The sequence below is a fragment of the Falco cherrug genome, chromosome 5, assembly GCF_023634085.1.
Source record: "Falco cherrug isolate bFalChe1 chromosome 5, bFalChe1.pri, whole genome shotgun sequence".
Taxonomy (NCBI): Eukaryota; Metazoa; Chordata; class Aves; order Falconiformes; family Falconidae; genus Falco; species Falco cherrug.
This window is the reverse complement of record NC_073701.1, coordinates 33,110,911-33,132,505: the sequence shown is the minus strand read 5'-3', so window position 1 is coordinate 33,132,505 and position 21,595 is coordinate 33,110,911. Positions and strand designations below refer to the sequence as shown.

Genomic DNA, 21,595 nt, shown 5'->3' with positions numbered 1-21,595 from the left:
ACAGTGGCAGATGATAACAAGAATCTCAAGGGTTAGGACTCGCTCCAGACTTTTGGTCTTGCTCTTCAAGCTCTGATAACAGTTGTGCAATCTAGCATCTAGAAGTTAAGAGTGGCAATTTATAAACAAAGACTCACAACTTTCTGTGTTGAAGTGGATCAGTTAACACAATCCAGCCAGCCGGCTAAATTAGATTTGAATTTCTGTTCCCCATGAGAACACCTTGAATGGTTGATTTTATGAAAAGTAGCTATTTCATCAACTCCACACAAAAGCAGGTCATGGAGAATTCAGCTTTGCTCATGTATATCCCATGTGTTGGGTGTGACACAGAAGCATCAGCCTCACTACTATTTAAAATGGTGATTAAGCACAGGAGTGCATGTGGAGGAATGGGGACAGAACACCTTCCTGGAATTCAATAATGTTTTAGCTTCTTTTGCAGCTGGCACATAATGCTCTATTACAGTAGTAAAGCACTTTTCAGTCATCTCCTGAACAAAGCACTGTCTTTTTCCTCAAAAGACCTCATAGTGGTTGAATTCAGTCAGAACAATGAAGCAACTGTAAGAATGTAAAAAGGACTTCACTGGTGTTAAATGGGAGATTAACTTCATGCACTTCTATAAGTCTGAATAGTTGTGGGCCTTGTATCTCCCTTACTTGTAGAATGGTTATGTTGGAAATAATTTTGTTCTTTTCATCAAAACCCAGATAATCTGTGCTTGGGGGTCTTCTAAACAGACAATCCTATTTTACTTACTGATCTTCTGGTGTTGTGAATGTACATAACCTGTTTGAAGTTGTGTGCTCTTACACCTTTATCTCTTGTTCCAATAAGGAAAAAACAAGACCAAATACTTGTATGATAATATTACATCAGTACAACTTGATCATGTAACACTACCTCAAAACTGACATATTCCTAATAAAAAAACAGGTCTGGTTTACATTTTTTTTAGTAATAGGACTGTTAAAGCTTTGAGGTTTTCAACTTTATATAACTGTATCTACATTTTTTAAACTATATACTTGGCATTACTATAGGTTTTGATTTTTAGGGTTTTTTTAAAGTGTAAATAAACATCTCACTCCAGAACCCGTGTGGCTTCTGGAGAAATCTTCCTTCTGGCTGAATGAAACCTGAAGTGCAAATATTTGCATGTAATTTCTTCTACCTGTCTTTGGCATAAGGATCCTTCTGCATTGTTGGTTTAGCCTATGTCCAAAGCAATTGCCACTTTTTCCCAAGGACAAAGACTGATGGAGCTATTTCATGATGAATATGAAAAGATTACTTGCTTAAAAACACAGTTTCTGAAAAACTATGTTCATAGGTTGTCATTCCTCCTGTCCCTGTTAGTTTTTGTAACCTAGTTGGCAATCATCCTTGGCTAAAGCCTCTGACAAATGCTGCTCTGGGTTTGGACAACTGTTGTCCATTTTGTGAGTAGGTCACCAACCTGATAGATGCAGAGCAATTTTAAGTAAGACATTTTGTATCAGTATGAAGTTTCATCATTTGTCATGTACAGTGGTATATTAGATAATCCCAATAACCCATGCTGCTTTTAAAACCTAAAAATTTTTGTCAGTGCTCTAACAGCAGATAAGAACATTAGGAACCTGCAGAAATAGTTCAATATTTTGTAGGATCAGACAGTTTACTAGTTTTTAAGACATAGCATGAGACTAAAAAATGTGGAACTGCTGATAATTCCAGTAACAGGCAGTAGACAATCTGGTTTTATTAATAATGAAGCTGTATACACAATCTTTTTTCCTCCTCCATACATCCCCAGCAGTTCATTCATTCTGACTGTCACCAAAGCAGTTACAATCCTTCAACAAGTGCAAGAAAACATTATTACATGAAGGCTGATCCTTTAGCTTCACTCAGAATGAATATACTAAGTCACTTCGGTATAGCTCATTTCCGACTTCGATTTGCTCATGAAAATAACTAGCACAATAGAGACCGATCTTCATGTTACTGTAGCTTCCCCAGAAAATCATTCATAATAGAATTAAATTTTTTCACAGATATGCAGAGGGTCTTCCCCCCCCCCAAAAAAAAAAAAAAAAAATGCTTTCCTGGTTGTCATAATATGTTCAAATTTGCAGTTAGTAATGCAGCTATCACTGGCATGTTCAACTTCACGATTTCCTTCAGTTCACCTGATAACCCTTTTGACTGAAGCATCAGCAAGTGGGCGCGGCTGGCAGCAGAGCACTAAGCTCGAAGGACCACTGCCTTCACCGAGCCTGGCAAATACTACCTTGCCATGAACAATCTGTTCCAGAGTTCACAATATTTTGGTATAGCATCCTGCAAAACGTAATTTCTGCCCACAACCAACAAAGCAGCTTCTGAGTAAGTTACAGCATTTAAGCAATTGGTGTAAAAAGAGATATTAGCATCTGTGGTACCTTTTACAGAACAACATTTTTCTCTTGAACTACTCCCCTATAGTTTTGGAAGAAGAAGCATGAAGTGCTGATTACCACTCCTGTTATTTCTACTTCTGATTATTTACATTGTTACTCGAAGCACGTGTATGCCTTCCTCCCTCTCCCATCCCAAGAACGGATCAATGCCGCTTGGAGTGGGACTGGACGCGCATTTGCTCCCCTCTAATTCCTGCCCTCCCCGCACTCCCCCCGGGCCCGGGGCGCCCCCTCCACCCACACACGCCATTTATCACGCGGTCCTCTCAGGGTGCCAATGTATCGCAACGATCCATTTTACACTGCTAATGAAGCGAAAGAAGACGATGAATAAAAAAACAAACAAACAAACAAAAAAAGCGCGTTCATGTTCGTTCTGTGCCCCCGGGGGAAAAAAAAAAAAAAAAGGAAAAAGAAAAAAGCGCATTTATTACTGCACTTTCAGCAGCTACCAGCACGCAGGGAAACAACAGAGGGACACGCTCCGCTGCATTTAAGAGAATCACCGAGTCGTTCGTTTAGGCTGGAAAAGCTGCGGCCGGTGCCCATTTCTGACGCGTCACCGGTGGCACAAAGTTGGGTCTCCCACCGCCGAGCGCCCACGTCCGAGGGCTGCGGGCTCCTCGCACCCCGACGGGCACCCCCGCCTCAGGCGGGCCCGGCCCCTCCCGCCCCCTCACTTACCACAGCGCGGGACGGCGCCTCAGGTGCGGCGCTCGGGACCGCCGTGGAGCGGGGGGGCGGCCGCCGACCGCAGAGCCGGCCCTCCCGGCACAGCCCGCTCCCGCCGGACGGGCTCGCTGCCCCCTCCGCCCGGGCCCAGGTGTAGCGGCCCGGGGCGCCGCGCTGCGCGGGCGGGCGGGCCGCGGTGACGGCCGCTGCTGGTTGGGCGCTCGGCGCCTGTCGCTGGGCGGCGTGTCAGCGGGCTTGGCTCCGCCTCGGCCCGCGCCTCCGCCCGCCCATGCACAGACATGACACAGACACACAGTCACTGCAGCTGCCGCTGAGCCCGGGGCAGAGAGGTGGCGGGCACCTCGCTCCCGGCACCCGCGGAACGGCAGCGGCGGCCGCCCTGGCGCCCGCCTCCGCCTCGGCCCGCTGGGCGCAGCGCCGGGCAGCCTCGGCCCCGAGACCCGCAGGGGGCAGCCTGGCACCGGGCGCCGGAGGGACCCGGCGGGGGAAGGCTGGCAGCGGGGAAGGGGCGGGAGGCAAGGAAGGAAGGAAGCAAGGAAGGAAGGGGAAGGGGGCAGCCTGGCACTCAGGCTCGGAGGCGGCCGCCGGGCACCGGTACAGAGCGAGCTCAGGAGGAGCGCGGCACCCAGCGGCCGCTGAGGCCAGGCCGGCAGCGGTAGCGGCGGCCGTGCCGGAGGGAGCCTCTCTGTGCTCGGCTCCGCGGTGCCGGTGACCTTCCCGGGGCTGCTTGCCGCCCGCCAGGCCGGGGCAGGGCCTCCTCTCCCCGCGGAGAGTGTGCACCAGGCCCCGGGGAGAGGGAGGCGGACAGGAGGCCGGGCCGGAATCCCCCGCCGCCCCCGGGTCCTGCTGGCCGCCGGCGGGGCCTGTGCGCCGCGCGGCTCGCCGCCGGGGAGAGGGGCGGGGGAAGGCGAGCGGGACGGCCGGACGGGGCCGGGCTGCACCTCAGGACAGCGCGAAGCCCGGAGCGGGCAGACCCCGAGGAGAGAGCTGGGCGGAGGAGGAGGCGGCAGCCACCTTGGCGGCGCATCCCGGGAAGAGCGGGGACCTCCCCGCCGCCCTCTTCCTCCCACCGTAAGCAGCTCTTCGTCCCCCGGAGAGTGGAGTCGCCGGTGCCGCCCCGGCTGGGACCTGCCGGCTGACACCTCCGGAGCGCCGGGCTACGGGGACCGAGCTGGAGCTGCCCGCCGGGAGCGGAGGAGCGGGAAGGACCGCTTGCCCGCGCGGAAAGGCGGGCGCTGAGCGCCCGTCCCGGGAGCCCCCCGGGGGAGGTAAGTGCCTCGCCGGGTCGCTGCCGCTTTTAGAGGCGCGGGGCAGAGGAGGGAGAGAAACAATCGGTGAGTGTCTCCCTTCCAGCAGCGCGGGGGAGGGGGCCCGGGTCCGGCAGGGCTGGGCGGCGGGTTCGTCGCCTGGATTTTAATCGCCATCAGATCCGGAGTTGAAGTGCTCGGGCGGAGGCACGCGTGTCGCTGCCCTGGCGCGAAGGGCCACGTCTCCCCGCCGGGGGAGGCTGCCCCGCCTGGCTGCGCTCCGCTCCGCTCCCCTCGTGAGCCCGCACGGGCGCTCGCTGCCCCGGCGCCGCACGCCCCTGCCTGGGGCCGGCTGCGTTCCCGCCCCGCGCGGGGCCCGTCCGTGAGGCGGCGGGGGACGGGGCCGCGTCCCGCCAAGTGCCGCCGGCCGCGCGGAGGAGTCCGGGGGAGCCGGAGGCCGGTGGGTGCTGCCGTGCGGGTGGGAGGCATCGCGCCGCGGGGCGTGAGCCCTGGGCCCGCCCGGCGCGGGGGGCAGCCGGCCCGAGCGGGACCTGCCCGCCGGCTCGGGGCGAGCCTGGAGTTTCGCGGGAACGCTGACGGGGAGGGGGGGGGTTCCCCCCCCTCCAGCCTGCCCGGGAAGCTCTCCTGTGGGAAGGCATCTGCTATCACCGCCTGTCTGAGAATTGTGTTACTTAGATCGTTAATCCCTGCTCACCGCGGGGGGGGGGGGGAGGTAGCTACTTGCAGCCCCTGTAGCAGAGGTGAAGTTTGGCGGTGCCTTATGTAACACTGCCCGGAGAGGTTCCCGGCTCTTGCGCTGTGCCCAGTCTTGTTTTTAGAAAGCAAGTGATTTCTCTTTTGTGTAGAGCATCAGAAAAGCGATCTTTATTTGTGTTTTCACCTGAGTACGGGGTCTGCTGCTTTGTTCAACTTGGAACAGGGGTGCTGCCAGACAGCAAATAAAGCCTACTGTTTTCCAACGTGCGTTTTTTAAACTGAAAATTAGCCTGTGGAGACATCTGAATGGTTGTTACCTTTTTGTATATATGTTTTTATAGCACTCTTAAAATTACTACAGAAAACATTCTCACAGCACTGATTGTCATTTATGTTTTCTGGATGGTATGGATGCCAGGATGGAAATAACAATGAATCAAATGTCTTTTAAACGTTGCTAGTTTTTTGTAATACAATTTCAGTGCTAGAAGGAACAGAAAGCGCCGGGCTAAACAAAGTACTGTGTTAAAACCAGACCTGGCAATTGCCAACAGGTCAGCACATTTTATTTAATGAAATCTTCTGGATACAGGTTAATTTTCTTTGTACAACATTTTTTTTTATTTTACTTGTTCAGAAATAGAAACAGCAGGAAATCAGATAAATGGATCGAAAGGTTGCATAGTTTCCCTGCAGTTTCTGTTAAGTGGTTATGTCTTCTATTAAAAAAAACAACCCAAACCCAAAAACCCAAAAGCTAGCCTCACACAAAAAGACAGGCTAGTGATTTGCCACATACACTTTAGACTCCTACTGCAAAGGTACGCTAGGGGGGACTAGTTTATTTTTGGTTTTTTCCCCTCCATTCAGTGGTCAAAATGCACAGACTACTGTAATAAGATCTGTAAAATTAAGGCTTTTTTTTCCTCTCAACTTTATAGAGCTTCATCATCGTGCTATAAGCTTAGAGGAAAAATCGCATGTATGAACTCAGGCAATGAGTTCAGGGCGGGGGGGGGGAATCTTCTGACAGAGGCATTCAGCTCCCTGCTGCAAATGGAGATAGGTTAACTTACATGAACAGAACAATTTAACAGAAGAAAAACAACCCGAACATCCTCACTGTGTCCCATTTTTTTTTAAATGGAGAAATGACCAAGTTGGAACAGGTATCCCTAGGCTTCTTGAAAACTGCAGTTTGCTGATAAGTATTCCAAGTTTGAAATGTGAAATTCTTATTGCTTAGGTGTCCTGTGACGGCTCTTGATCAGCAAGGCTGCAAGTCATGTAGAAGCTGCAGTAACTGCAGAGTCTCTGATGGATAATTGGATTGGTAGGTTGTTTTTGATTTATTTTTTTGTGTCTTTTAGTTGCTCACTGTGGTAGAAGGTTCCTTTTCCTCCATCCTGTTGATACTTAATTCTCACAGTTTTTGATGTATGTTTTGTGTTACATCTTCCCTTTGAAGGTACATACCCCCTTCTCAGTTGCTGGTAAGGAAATCATAGTTTGGAGGTGTTTGGATGGCAGTATGTGGCAAGATACTTTTTTTTTTTTTAAAAAAATATATCTGAAATATGCATGACAATATTTCCCCCCTCTCTGTTTAGCTGACATAAAAAGATTGTAAGTTTTCTCAGGTTTGGAGAAATATACACTGGTTTTCTTTGAAGGAACACTGAAAATAGTATTACTAATGTATTGAATTCCCTGTGCTAGTTATTCAGTCTACAGGAATTCCTATGTCCAGTCCTCGGAAAGCCGAAGTGCAGAGCAGTGGTGAATGACTGCGTGTCTGAAACTTCAGTGTGTAGAACTTAGTATTAGCAAAAGTAGTATTCCTTCTAAATGAATTACTTTAGAAAACTGCTAAAACTAGGCATCTCCTGTGTGCACTTAAGTCACTGAACTGAAGTGTTCTAAATATAATGATTCTGAAGGAACAATCCTCCAAAGTATTACTTGTGTGACTATGTCTTGCTCAAATAGGGTTTTTGTTGTTGTGGGTTTTTTTTTGTTGTTTTTTTTTTTTTTTTTTAACCTGGAATAAACCATCAGTTGTCAATAGACCCTTACTGGAATACTCTCCTCTTTCATCCTCTGTCTGATTTCTTTTTTATATGTGTGCCTTTATAAAAGTAATCTTAAGAAAATACACACACACAAAACCAACAAAACCCAAGCCATTTTGTCTGATGTTTATAAAGGCTAGTAATGGCTAAAATTCATAATCTGACCACAGAGTCTTTGCACTATATGCTAAACTTGGTCTATGTACAAACTCCTGTCGTTGAAGTTGATGGAAGTGCTTGTTTAGATCCAAAACAGGGGTTTTTTGTTTGTTCTTTTTTAATTTTTCCTGGCTTTTGTGAAAGCCTATGTTGATGAACTCTTGCCAGCTTTGAAGACATTTCATCATCTGCATTAGAATAAATTAAAAAACCCAATTTAAAATTACGAGTTTCCTGGTGTATCAGTTTTTCCTATAACCTGTGTGTGCTGATAACATTAAGATATAAAGACTTCCGGAGGATATAATGGCCAATGCTAGTTTACAGTTTGTTATTCATCATGAGTTTTTCTCCATTCTTTCCAGAGTTAGCTGTATTGGTTATTTGCCTAGTTCTGTGGATAAAGAACTTTCTGAAAAGTAGATTTGTGTAAGGAAACATACGCACACGAGCACATGCACTATTTTTTTCCTCAGTTGTCTGGGTTTGGCTCACCTTTTTTTTTTGAAAGGAATGCTAGCTTTAAGAAAAACATCGTTATTCATTATCCCACACTTGGCTTAATTTAAGAACTAGAGTCAGAGCTACCATCAAGGAAGGCAATTTTAGTTTTCCTTTCTTTGATTTTTCATTAGATCACTAATTGTTCTCTTCCTTGTGGTATGCCCACCTGAATGTAAGGGTTAAGAAATGAGCTTTTTACGTTGTAGGGATTCATGAGTTTGGTGTCAGCTGGCTTGGTGTTTGAAGATCTGTCCTGTGTCTTGTCAAAGCTTGCTTAATGCGTGGCTGTAGAAGGGGAGTAGCACATATAAAACAGAATTTGCTGCGGGATTTGGTGGCTCAAAAATCAAGGAGAAAACTGCTAGAAAGGATTATCCTGGCCTTGGCACTGACTTTGAAGCAAAACTGCCAAGGCTGCAATCCTTAAGTGCCATCTGTGTCGGAATCAGAAGTAAACTCTGTAAAATAGTTCCATTACCTGTTTTAATTTGCAGATCAGAATAATGCTTACAGTAGTATCCACATCACTGTTCTTCCTGGGATATGGCTACTATTGCCACAACAATGGTGTTAAATGGGTAAAAGCTATGTTTAAAATTGGTAAGAAGAACCCTAGCAATGTCTATCCAATGCTATAGCAAAAGGCCAGACCTAATCATGTAAGCATGATGATGGTGGAAGCTGGAAATCTCCGATGGTGCAGGCAGAATGAAGTCTTTCTCACAGATCTCCACATAAGATAGATATGCTTGAAAATAATGAAAAGAGATGGGTGGCTTTTTAAGGAGAGTTCTTCCTTATGCCTCCAATCTTTTGACCAGTGCTATGAGGAGATAGATGCCACCACCACTTTACTCCCATGCATTTTTGAGTATTGATGAGTTGTTTCTGTTAACTCCATGTCCATACCAATTTTCTAACCACCTCAGGGATTAGTTGCCCATGTTGACCCAGACCCTTTTCATGCTCCCTGAGGGGCAGCTAGCCCCGGGTGACATGAATTAACAGCATCTGGCTTTACTGTTTTCCCCAGTGTCTGTAAGGATGATACAAATTGTAATGATTTTTGGTCTGCTGCTGTTTGGCAAAACTACAAGTAGCTTTCTTAAATCAGAAGGACGATGCCCATATCACTTTAAACCTGCTTTCACATTCTGGCACTGATAGACTTTTACAAGAAAAATTATGTTCAGCAAAAAAAATAATCTTTTTAAGCATCCCCCTGCTTCCTTTACCAGAAATCTACTGCTTAGAAGTTCCAGGGATGTGGAGTTGTCTCTTTCAGTTGCAGCTTTCAATAGTTCCTCTGAAGTCTATCCTAGAATGTAATAAATATTACATGCAAAATGCCAGTTGTGTCATTAGCTTTTGGATTTTATCTTCTGGTAGGCATTTGACAGCTAAGACTTAGGACTAGGAGAAAATTAGAAAACTCCGTTACTGAGTAACCTTCATTTAAATACAGAGAAGAAGAATGAAGGATTTTGTTTTGGGGGGGAGGAAGAGGACAGGAAGGGCAGAGAAGGGAAGGAAAGCAATTGTGAAACTTTATTTTTTAAATATGAAACTCTTTGTTTTCTTAAAATTTTCAGATGGACTTTTATACCTGTTTGGGGACTTGGGAATGAATTTGTCTGTTTGGAGAAAAAAATGCTTCTCATCCTGGAATAAAAAGTGTTATTGAATGGTGAAATGGGGGGAGCAAGAAGAATTGTGAACTGTGCAAATGAGTTGAATTTTCCAGCTGATAGACTTCTCAACCCAGCTCCTCCTAGCTAGGTTTCACTTTCTTCCTCTCTGACTCCCCAGCTGTGTCCCTGAACCTCAGTTGCCTCAGTTCTAAATTCCGTTGGTGATTGTTTTCCCTTCTTTCTTCAGTTAATGCTGCTGCTAATTAATACTGCAAATGGAATTTTATGTTCAGAAATTACTGGACTTCAATTTTTGAGTCTACTTATTTCAGTATTTTTCAGGCTGAAGGTACTAGAAAGGTGTATGCCACTGGACAGAAATAAGAAATGAAACCCAATTGTTTGAGCATTATTAAATCCTCAAATATATGTTCTTTAGCTCATGTTGTTTTTAAGAATATTAGCTTTCATTTGTTTTCTAACACAAGGGAGTCCTAGGTTTCCCGTGTGGGTTTTTTTTGGGTTTTTTTTTGTTTTTTTTTTTTTAGAAAATGAACTGGCATTAACTCTGAGGCTCAGCAAGGAGCAGTTGGGTTCTGTATTTCTGTGGTCTTGTCTTTTTTCAGTCCTAAGACTGGTTCTAGAGTGTTACTCAGAATTAAACACAGGGAGGTTATCATTCATGTAAGACAAGTCTCCTAAGGTAAAATACTGGCTGGTGTGCTTGAGAATACTTAAATAAGATAAAGACTATTTCTACTGCTTTAAAAGGGTACAATTGTCTGTATTTTTGGATTCTTCAGGTTGAGTGTACTGTATAATTAGATGCTGTTTTATCAAAGTACAGAATTGGAACATTGAAGAATGAGGTCCCTGCAAAGGTGGACATTTTCTGGTTTTGTTATTGGAATACTTTATAACTTATGTCCTTGATCTTGGTTTTCCAGAGCTCTTTAATATCAACCACATTTATGAGAAATCAGTTCCTCTTCAGTGACTCTTCCAAGTAGTTGAAATTGATGGTGATGTTGTCGTAAACAATTTTTAGTACTAAGAAAGTTGTACATTGACATTAACTTCCACAAAGCAAAAAAAGATCAGTTTAGAGAAATGGTAGAAGCATTTAGTATGGGATGTCTTCCTTCATTGAAATTTATGTTGACAAAATGCAGGATGCTACAAATGGAGAAAGAGGGGAAAAAAATCAGTACGAATATTGAGTCCACTGGAAGATAGGACCCATTAGTGGCTAAAGAAAACCATTTTGTGATGGGCAAGAAAGGGAGAGTTTTGAAATTGATGTTGTTGATTTTATACCAAGTTTTTCAGACTACTGTCCAGAATGCAACCAAACCAGTAATTTGGTCTATACTGTTACTTCAGAGAGCAGTAATAAAATGTACAAGCTGAGAACATTTGAGATGCAACTGTCTTCAACTCATTGTCCAGCAATGGTCTTGCAGTTTAATGCAAGTCATGCATTTAACATGACTTCAAGAAAAAAAAGTGTGTACAAGTACAAATTCACTTCTTTCCATAGTCGCTCTCAGACCTCAGGTGTGAAGCAGAGAGTGTAACAGCAGTGGCTTAAGTTACATTTCCTTCCAAACACGGCAGTCTGCCTCCCTTTTTTCTTGTTTTCACTATAATGCTAGTGCAGCTTAAAGGCTGCTAGATTAAAATAGTGGCTTCTAGCGAACTTACAGGGTCATTCAAACTCACATTGTTAAATTAGTGATGCCACTCCATCATTGGAACACCTCCTTTCCATATGAAGGTGTTTGAGAATGATTCCTCTGTGGCCAAAATCAGATTACGTTCCTGCTGGATGATGGAGAGCCATGCACAGTACTGCCTTGCAATGTGTTTATCACACTGGGATTTACAGCTTTCTAGTTGGTACCCAGAGCCTTGCCCCTTGTTTTTGCATGCCCCACTGGGGCAGCTGAACATAAAGTCTCAACTTGTTCATACTGCCAGTGGCCACTGCTCTCACACCAGTGCTCGCACCTGGCACCTGAGGTATATTGAACTGTATCATCGCATGTAAAAAGGGGTAGATTTTCTCGACCCCTAGTGTTTGATCTGTCTGTCAGCACCCCAGGAAAGCAAAGAACCTTGTGCCTGACCAGTTTGTCAGCATCCTGTTAATGGGGATCCTTCACTGAATAATCCTGCTGGATCGGACAGCGGTTCAACTGACTTGTTCAGGGAAACACACCAACAGTGTAAGGGGGGGCCCCTCAGCAATTCTACCCACTTTTATTAGGATATGTTACCAGCAGCTGGTGACTGCTAGTGTCCATGAAGGGCTAACAGTTTACAGAATAACACTCTTTACTGATACAAAATCATGAAAAATTAAGGTTTGTGATTGCTGCTTGTAGGGACTGTCTGCAAAACTAAGCTTGAAGTGATATACAACCAAACTATAATCACAAATAACAGCTAGTGTGAGTTAGTTATTTAGCACACATAAAGTTCTTACCCAGTAGGCTTCCCTATGGGGGAGAAGACAGGTTTGGCTTCTCAACTGATCCCAGAAGTTACGATGGAGTCTTCCCTAACTTCTCCCCTCATTCATTCACTTTTATACTTTTCTTTACTCTCAGGTGGAGCTTGAGTGACTCTAGTCATACATTCTTTTATTATAGATTGGTATAAAATTCTCTTGCTTCTCATTTAAAGATATAGCCAATAAAAAATATAAAGTACATGCTTGGTGAGGGGTGGTTGTACCTTGGAGGTGGGTAACTTTAAGAGGGGAGGTAGGCATTAGTGTAATAACAAGATTACAATGAGCAAGGTTCATCTAAAGAAAGTGATTTCGGCACAGTTGTTGGCTCAGCAACAGACATCTCTTGGATCTCCTGTTTCAGCTGCTATGCTGCTGATTTGCTGTATGGTATCATCAAGTTCCCAATCTTGCAGGGAGTACAGCAGAGCCTGTCTGTGGTGTCTCCACTCTGCTCCACTCTCCACTGCTCCTCTAGGATAGTAGGTTGTGCTGCTGCCCGAGGAACCATGGTAAATTCTGTGCGTGCCAACTGTCCTGAAAGTGGCAACTGTATTTTACCTTAAAAAAGGTTTCTGTAATACTACAACTTCTATTAGGTTCCAGTTTTCACTGATTACCCCCTCCAAGTGATTTTTGCACAATCATATACTGGAAGCATCTAAAATACTCTTCAGTATGCTTAGATCTTGATTTATGTTACAATCACGATGTGAACAACTGTACAGTTGGTAAATGGGCTGAGAAGAAAGATGTTTTTAACATTTTTTCTTCAAGATGAGCAAAACCAGTAATATTGTGCCCCTAGTGTATAGGGAACTGAAACTGCTGACAGTTTTTTTCATATTTGGAATAACTTTGCCAGTTCTCTAGTCTTAAGCATGTTGTGGAAATAAATCCATGAGTTCTTGAAAGCTTTACAGAGCAGGTTAGAGTGAGGAAAATGACGCTGTAGAAAGATAAACTCTTGCGCTGCAGATGAAGTGATTCGAGCAAAGTTGCCCAAGTGATTAGTGAAAAAGGTAAGAACAGAACTCTAGTTTCTTGAAAGAGTCACTGTCCCGTGCTTTAAGCATGTGAAAACACCGCTGGCTTTAGCAAGAACTATTGCTTAAATATAGTTGTGCATTAGATGATTAAACCAGCTCCTTGATGATACTCTGCTTCTAACAAGTATTTTATGTAAATATACAGCATATACGTGTATCTTAAAGAAATGAACAAAAAACCATAATTGATAACTGGATAAATGACAAAACAAACCCATCATAGAATTTATGGATACTTTTTCTTGATTTAGAGGCAGTGCTGTGACTAAAGGAAGAAAGGAGTGTGTTGTACTTCTCAAAAATATAAAATAGTAGAACATTTAAAGGAGAAGGAAATAGGTGAATGCTTGAAGGAGTAAATAAATATATCTTGGCCTTTAAAGGTGGTAGGTTAGTGTTTACCTGTATGAAGTTTTATCTATGGCCAGGTGGTGCTAATGACTTGGAGAGGGAAACTGGCACAGACCACTGCTATTTAGAAGTCACCATAAATGAACCTTAAGGAGACCAGAGTTTCCACTGAGTTATTGACGTGTGCAAACTGGGTTAAAATGCCACACTTTTATTGATGACATTGTTTTTTATCAGTTTTGAGCACAAATAAGCAGGGGCAGGCACAGCATCTGTCTGAACAGAAGGCTACTGCCATGTTTGTATGGCGTGTATCCCGCTGTGCTGCTGGGCAGATTTGTTAAGGGTGAAGGGGTGAAACGAAATGAAGAAGAGCGAAGAGAAACAGCACTGAGGTGAATCCATATTCAACAGGTGTCTGAAAGTGGTGTAGTGTGATACAGAACAAATTTTTCAGATGTCCTTTTTGTACTATAGGCCTTCAAATGTTTCAAAGTAAGGTTTTTTTCCTTTCTGTTCTCAGACCAAAAATACTGTATTATACATCAGTAATAAAGATTTCTGGACCTGCAGTTAGTATCAAGAATTCTCTGAAATAATTAATTTTGCACCATATTTTATTTTCTGTGTTTGGGTTTTGTTCCTTAGCTTCATTTGTGTTGCAGTTGAACATTGGTATATTGAGAAAGGCCAGAGTTTTACTTTTAATTTTTTTTTTCTTTCTTTTCCTTTTCTCCTAGGTTTTCGTATTTTAAATTGCTATATATGAAGGTAATATGATTTGGGAAAACATCTTGACTTTTCTGGTTGGAACAGTGGAATTGCAAATGTAGTATAGAAAGCAGTTATTTATTCATGTTACTAAAATGCCTAGAGGCCTTGGCTGAGAGAGGGCTCCCTTCATGTCGGGTGAAGCTCAAGTACACAGACTGTGTGTACCTTAAGGGTACTTTATGGAATAGGAAGGCTGGTATAAAACAGCAATATAAACATTGGTGTGTGGCTGGAAGTTTTCTGATACAGCAGTACTTTCGGAGAATCACAGAATGGTTGAGGTTGGAAGGAACCTCTGGAGGTCATGTGGTTCCCTCCCCTTGCTCAAGCAGGGCTGCCTAGAGCATGTTCTGCAAGACTATGTCCAAATGGCGCTTGAGTATCTCCAGAGGAGACTACATAACCTATATGGTCAGCCTGTGCCATTGCTCAGTCACCCTCACAGTAAAGAAGTGTTGCCTCATGTTCAGAGAAACACAGAGTCCTGTGTTCCAGTTTGTGCCCAGTGCCTCTTTCCTGTCACTGAACACCACTGAGAAGGATCTGATTCCATCTTCTTTACACCCTCCCTTCAGATACTTATTTTTGACATCCCTTACAAGTTTCAGCTCCAAGTGGGCTCTGGCTTTCCTGACTGCATTTCTGTATGCTCAGGCAGTATTCTTCCCAGGTTACCTGTCCCTGCTTCCACCTTTGTATACTTTCTTTTTGTGTTTGAGTTTTGCCAGGATATCCTTGTTCATCCATTACCTGACTTCCTACTCATTGGGATGAACGGTTCTTGAGCTCTGAGGAGGTAATCCTTACTATCAACCAGCTTTCCTGGACCTCTCTTCCCTCCAGGGCCCTATCCCATGGGCACTCTTTCAGGCAGATCCCTGAAGAGACCAAAGTCTGCTATCCTGAAGTCCAGGGCTGTGATCTTGTTTTTTGCCCTGCTCCCTCTTATGATCCTGAATACCACCGTGGTCATTGCAACTTAACGCTGCCTTTGACCTTCATATCCCCAAGGAGCCCTTCCTGGTTTGTAAGTATAAGGTCCAGCACAGCACCTCTCATTGTTAGCTGCTTTATCACTTGGGTCAGGAATTTGTCATCAGTGCTCTACGGGAACACCCTGGATTGCTTATTCCTGGCTGTGTTGTCCTTCCTGCAGATACCAGGGTGGTTTAAGTCCCCCATGACGACCAGGGCCTGTGAATGTGAGGTTGCTTCTACCTGTCTGTAGAGGGCCTCATCCACTTGTTGTTCCTGATCAGGTGGCCTATAGCAGATGCCCACTACAGTGTCGCCCATACTGGTCTGCTCTTTAATCCTTACACATAAATTCTCAGTTAGCTCATCATCCATGCCCATGCAAAGAAAGCTCCATACATTCCAGCTGCGGTCTCACATGAAGGGTGACTCCACATGTCCTTCCTGAAGAGCCTGTATCCCTCCGTTGCATCATTCTAGCCATGCAAGCCATCCCACCATGTGTCTTATCATCCCAACAAGATCATAGCCATGAAACTGCTCACAAATCTCTAATTCCTTGTGTTCATTATCTTTGTGCTTATTCATGAAAAAAAAAACCACAAATGATGGAAGCAATTCAGATAAAACCACTGTTTTTGCCAGTATAACTGTGACTACTGTAGCAGCTTCTGCTAGCCAAGTTACGTCAATCCACAGTCATTTTTCATGCTGTCAACCAACATAGCTGGGGTGGCAGAAATTCCCAAAGCAAGAAACCATTCCTGTCCAAAAGAGCTTACAAAATACAGACGTAAGAGTGTGCTCAAGTGGTTGAAAACTGGTAGTTTGTACTTTCCTTTTTAATTATTTTTTTTAAGATTGTACTTTCAATCTCAATGATTTGTCATTTGAGTAATACTGGCTTATTGATGGTTATGTTTGTTAAAATGTCTTTGGAAAAAAGTAAGATCTATATTCCTGTGTTGTGATCCACTGGAAGCAGCAACGTGGGACAGTTCTGAAAAAATTCACTGTAGTTCTGGGACACAACTAGTTTTCTCTGTCAAGTTATGTTATTTTTTAATTGATGTGGTATTTTAAGTACATTTTCATATTTGACTTGAAAGTGCTGAAATAAAATGTTACAATAGTATATAACACCAATTTTTTGGACTAACCAAAGAGAAACTTTTAGCAGGATGGAGACAGATCCCACTGCACCTGCCATGTGATGGTAATTTATGAAAGTGATACGTATCTGACATGGCAGGAACTGAGTCGTTCATCACAGATAGCTAGAAATCCAAGTTCCCTTGTGGTTCTCTGTCTTTTTATTTACCTGTATTCACCATGCATATCTGAGTTTGTGATACAACTTTTTTGATCATCAAGAACTTGCTTATTTGGTCTGTTTTGAGCCAAGTACAGCTATCATTGTTAGAACTTCGTGTCTTTGATTCATCAGAGCAAAATGGGATTTCTGGTGAAGTTTTAGTGAATTAAGCACTGGTATCCTAGCAGGAGAGAGATAACATTATTAAGAGTGAGAAGCATTTTCAGGAGTTCTTTGTAATGCCAACTGCAATCTTTCTAGTCAGAAACCACTCTCTAATTGTTCAGGTTGTCTCTGGTCTGTTTTTTGAATTCTCTCTGCTTTTACCTAGGGAGACTGTTATGTTAGATGATACCCTGTGATGTTTTCAGTTAGATATTCCTGGCAAATGTGGACCTGGCAGCCAACTTCCATGCTTTTTTTGCTTACTGGAACTCTTTATCTGCATTGACTGTGGTAACCCAGTAAAAATATCCACTAGTAACCAAGCCTGCTAAACTAGGTTGAACAAAGGGGGGAAATGAAACCTGTGCTCCTTGCTTTTAACTAGCTTCTATTCCTTTCTCTATCAAGTTCAAAGCCCCAGTGGGAATATGTCTGCCGGGTTCACAGGGCTTCAAGCTGAGCCCTTAATGAGCTGAACGTTAAATACCAACGTGAAAAACTTTACCATTCTTGCTTTACTTTCCTTATGAGCTGTCTCACTGAAATTCGTGCTGCTAATACTGGAGTGAGATACAACTAACAGTATAGATAAGGATCTGTCAGAGTCCTGCTCTTTGAGATTGGCTCTCCATCCATCAGCTACCAGTGTTTGCTGTGGTAGAATACTGGCAAGCATATGGCAATGCTTCTGGATGGCATGGAGTTCTCAGTAGAGATCCCAGTATTGGTCTACCTTAGTAGTATTGAACACCCCAAATGAACGTGAATGTAGCAGGTAATCATGGAATCATTTAGACTGGAAAAGACCTTTAAGATCATTAAGTCCAATGCTTTGTGATGAATCTTTTTGCTTAAGTCTTTCCTGTTAGCTGTGGCTGAAGAACCACAAAGCGCCCCAAAAAAAGAAAATGGAATTCAGCAGGGCATGTGGTGGACAATCATAAATTACAGTGTTGTATCTAGCATCTTGACTGTGCTGGGCATATGTGCCTTTGGAAATGCAGTAGCGGGAACTGTAAAGGAAAAGCATTTTATTCTCCATAAGGATAAACCAGCTTATCTTACGGTGGTATAGAATAAAATTTTTTTGCAGTCTTAATTTCAGAAAAGCAATAAGAATTTCAGTTAGAAAAGTATTAGTGTTGAAAGTAAGCCAGGTCTACCAGGATCTCTCAGTATACAGTAATGTAGTATTCCTTTGCTGTTCTAGTACTGCAGAACCTGTTTTGATGCATCACTAAGATGGAAATGAAACCACAGTATACAAAACTGAAGTGTCAGCCAGACATCCGTCCATTTTGCTACCAAATTCTGCATCCTCTTTTCTTGCTTCCTTTCACTGAAACAATGGTTTTTTTATATTTTGGCATGTTAATATTTGCGAAGTGTTTTTGAAAGATGAAATGCACCAGAAAGGTGCTAAGTAATCTTGCTTTCATTTAGAACTGATTTTCATTCAAGATGTTCTTGTCATGGCTTATACTTGGTGTGAAAACTGGAGGGGGTGATTTTAAGAATTTTGGGCTTAACTTGTTTTTCTGGCAGAACACAAATATAGATATGTGAGGTTTTGCTCTAATTTTGTGGCTCAGGAGTAGCTTTTTGGTGCAGACGAGGATCTATATTCTAGAAGCTGCTTTGCTAAGGGCTGGCATAGAAGTGTATCTGAGATTACTGGTTATATCTAGAATGCAGATTGGGATGTGCTCAGTGCATTTAATTCATCTTTCTAAGCATCACTGAATGTCCAAGGTGCTGTCATATATGTAGGGTTTTTTCTTTCCTCTCCCTGCATTTCTAGCTAGTAGGTAGACTGAAATTCTGGATTCTTAGATATTTATATCTTTAAAAACACTGAATATTCAAATATAGGTGAGATTTTCTACCCAGGCTTGGCACAGTTAGTGCAAAATTTCTTGCCATTGTTAAACTACAGATGGGAGGAAGAAGTTCTGCAAGAACCTATTTAAAACACTGACATGTCTGTCTGTCCTGTGTTTATATATAATGAACCAAAAATTAGTGGATGGTCTGGTTCCATTAGGAAAAACTTAGTTTCAGGTGAAGATAAGTATGGAACGTTACGTAGTCAACATTGTCATCTTTACACTTGTTAACTCCTATGAAATTATTTAGAATAAATGGTGGCTTGTAGACAACTTCTAAGGTTCTTAGTTCTTAACTAAGAAATGCAGACTCGTGTTATTTTTCTGTCTGCATGTGCATCTGTAAAACATTCAGTGGTTCACAAACTGAGACTGCTGATTTGAAATAGTATCAACTGAGAGAGGTCTAATTTATGTAAATACAATTTAGGAAATTCTATTAGGCATATTGCAGAGCCGTTGAGGCTTGGTCCAACTTTATAGGAGTGTGATGGCATGACACCTGTTGGCTTGAATTTTGGAACAGGACTTGAATACATGATCCTAAAAAGCTCCAAGAACTGTTTTCTTTGGCTCTGAGTGGTATTCATTACCTCATAAGTTTTGCCTTCAACAGTTGTCTTTATTCAAGTGCGTATTTACTTCCCATAAGAAGTGATGGCTTACTTCACTGGACAAATGAAAGACTTGGATAGTATTACATGGCCATGCATCTTTTCAGTATTATGGGAAATTTCATGTCATAAGAAACACATTTCCCCTTGTACAAATGTGAAATTGTGTGGTAAATAAGATCTCTTAATTACTGCTCAGCTTTGCTAAGCTTTTTACTTGATTCGGCAGCTGCCTTGCTGAAAAGTACCATAATTTTGAAGCAGAAATTAGGACTGAAGATTTTAAATCGATGGCTTTCTTCCTCATCGTTAAGAGAATAGCTGCTTAGCAGTCAGGAGGAAGAGCATTCTAGTTTTATAAACAGTATTCAAGTTCTTGTATTAGTAGATCAGAACAGCATGTTCACGTTTCCTTCTCATCTCCTTGCTGGCTCTCTCACTTCTGGTTTTGCTTCTAGTTTTTGGACCATACCTTTCACTTTTGAGTTATGTTTTTTTACTAATTGAGTTTTGATCCACATTTTGGATCAAATGTGTGTTGTATGTCTCTCTGGAAAAGAAAGATTGCCTTTGGACCAAAAGTTTGCAGTTGCTGACTGGGGGGAAAAAAAAAAAAAGTTGATGTTTAGCTGCATGATTGGGAATATTTTTTTTTCTTTAAGCATGAAAATGTATTCTGAAAAATGTTGTTAGAAATTGAGAAGTGTGTGTGTATTTGCACTGATGTCTGTAATTTCAACAGACATGAGGTGGCATGATGACCTGTATACAATTTGTGGGCTACTTGGTGAAATATTTTAATTGTCTACTTAGGGTTGCACAGAGCATGGATTTCTCATTTTGTATGGAGTCCAGGTTAAAATCCTAATTTGTGCTATGTGCCATCCGACTGCTGATTGCTATACTTTCTCTTTTTGCTCTATGCTTCAGATGTATTTCTGTTTTAGCCACCTGTTTTAGCCACTTTAATCATACCTTTGGATTGTGTGAGTACTTTGGGACAGGCATAGTTTCTTTGTTAGGTGCTTGCACTACGGTTAGCACAGCAAAATCATGAGTCTTTGGCAGTGCCTGGCAATCACAGTCCATAATGCCCAGTGTAGTGCTCAATAATTAAAGCATTACACGGTTGGTCAAGACTAGCAGGACTCACTAAAAACAAACCCTTATCCTGAGGTTACTGAAGGTATCTTTAAAACATAGCCTAGATGCTCTCTTAATAAGTGAGGTGGTGTTTTTTTTTTTTCTATTGGTATTCATAACTACAGGGGACTCAAGTCTTCAGATATCACTGGTAATAATAGCTACAATATTAAAACATAGATGGAGGTACTAAAAGCAAAGAGGGAGTATGTGAAAGCCATTCTGTAATCCTCTGGGATAATGGCCTTAAGCCACATGTCCTTGTGATTTATGCACTTGTTTTTATTTGTGCTCTTTGACAGAAAGATTTGTCACTGAGGAGATTTGATAATAGCCGGTTCAATAGGATTGTTTCCTCTTGTATTCATGTAATAAAACAAATGATTTTGGACCATTTATGGGTTTAGTCATTCTTGCTGTATGCATTTCACCCCTGATTTCACCTTCAATAGCTTAGATGGAGCTAGATAAGGACTTTCTGCTCACTTAGTTCTGTCCCATGGTGATACTACATAGAAGTGTCTTCCATTTTGTGCTTTGATCTATTGGAACACTATTAAGATACACATGTACTGTTCCTGTAGTGTATATATTTGTAGTTGGCATATATGAATATAGGTTGGTAGGAATTTGCAACTTTGTGTACTTTTGACAAATACTGCAACCAGGAAAGGCCTGTATTAAGATAAGCAATCTAAAGCAGAGGAAAAAAATTGGGGAAATATAATTTATTTCTTTAACTTGCAAACTTTACTGCAGCCTCAGTTTTGCAGTAGTAAATGTTGTAGTGATAGACTCTATAAAGAAAGGAAGTGAGTTTCACATCTCAGACAGTTAGCTTATTCCAGAGCCATACACTTGAGTAGCTGAGGAGAGCAGATGTGGAAGAGAGGTAACATGCCAGAGCAGGGAGCTAAGAGATTAAACCATTGCTGATTGTCGCAACCTGAAAGGGCTGTTCAGGATGACCTCCCTCCCCTTGGGACTAATTTGTGATCCCCTTGAACTGAGTTAAGTTGAAATGATATCAGCCAACCAATTCTATGATTTATTAATACAAGGCCTGTAAGTAGATAAAATAACTTACTGACATTTTCTTAACTGAATAACTTAACTGCATAAGCAAGTCCCGTGCCACACATTTCTAAGAAGAAAGAGAGGAAGAGAGAGTGGGGGAGACGAGAGAGAGAGAGAGAGAGAAAGGAAGGAGGTATCACCGCCTGTGGATCCAGCAGCAGCCTGTTGGTCCTCTTCACTCTGGGTGTCTTGGTGGTGGGGGTCTCACCTGAGCTTCTGATGGTACAACTTTTATGCAGTTTGAGTCCCAAAATCTCTGC

At 42.8% G+C, this 21,595-nt stretch overlaps 2 protein-coding genes across 3 annotated transcripts in view; one reads left to right on the top strand and one right to left on the bottom strand.

The window, feature by feature from the left end:
- Nucleotides 1-15,510, bottom strand: part of LOC114017975 (basic proline-rich protein-like) — a 30,135-nt gene extending 14,625 nt beyond the window's left edge. Inside the window, exons 1-2 of the mRNA XM_055711033.1 lie at nucleotides 15,379-15,510; nucleotides 3,133-4,298 (exon numbers count right to left, since the gene is read on the bottom strand). Of these exons, the coding sequence (XP_055567008.1) occupies nucleotides 3,133-4,298; nucleotides 15,379-15,510 (1,298 nt within the window). The remainder of the gene's footprint in view (nucleotides 1-3,132; nucleotides 4,299-15,378) is intronic.
- The window catches only part of LARGE1 (LARGE xylosyl- and glucuronyltransferase 1), a 286,548-nt gene continuing 269,224 nt past the window's right edge, over nucleotides 4,272-21,595 (top strand). For both annotated transcript variants that reach the window (XR_003563335.2, XM_027816040.2), the window contains exons 1-2: nucleotides 4,272-4,409; nucleotides 6,352-6,438. The gene's annotated coding sequence lies outside the window, so the exon portion shown is untranslated. The remainder of the gene's footprint in view (nucleotides 4,410-6,351; nucleotides 6,439-21,595) is intronic.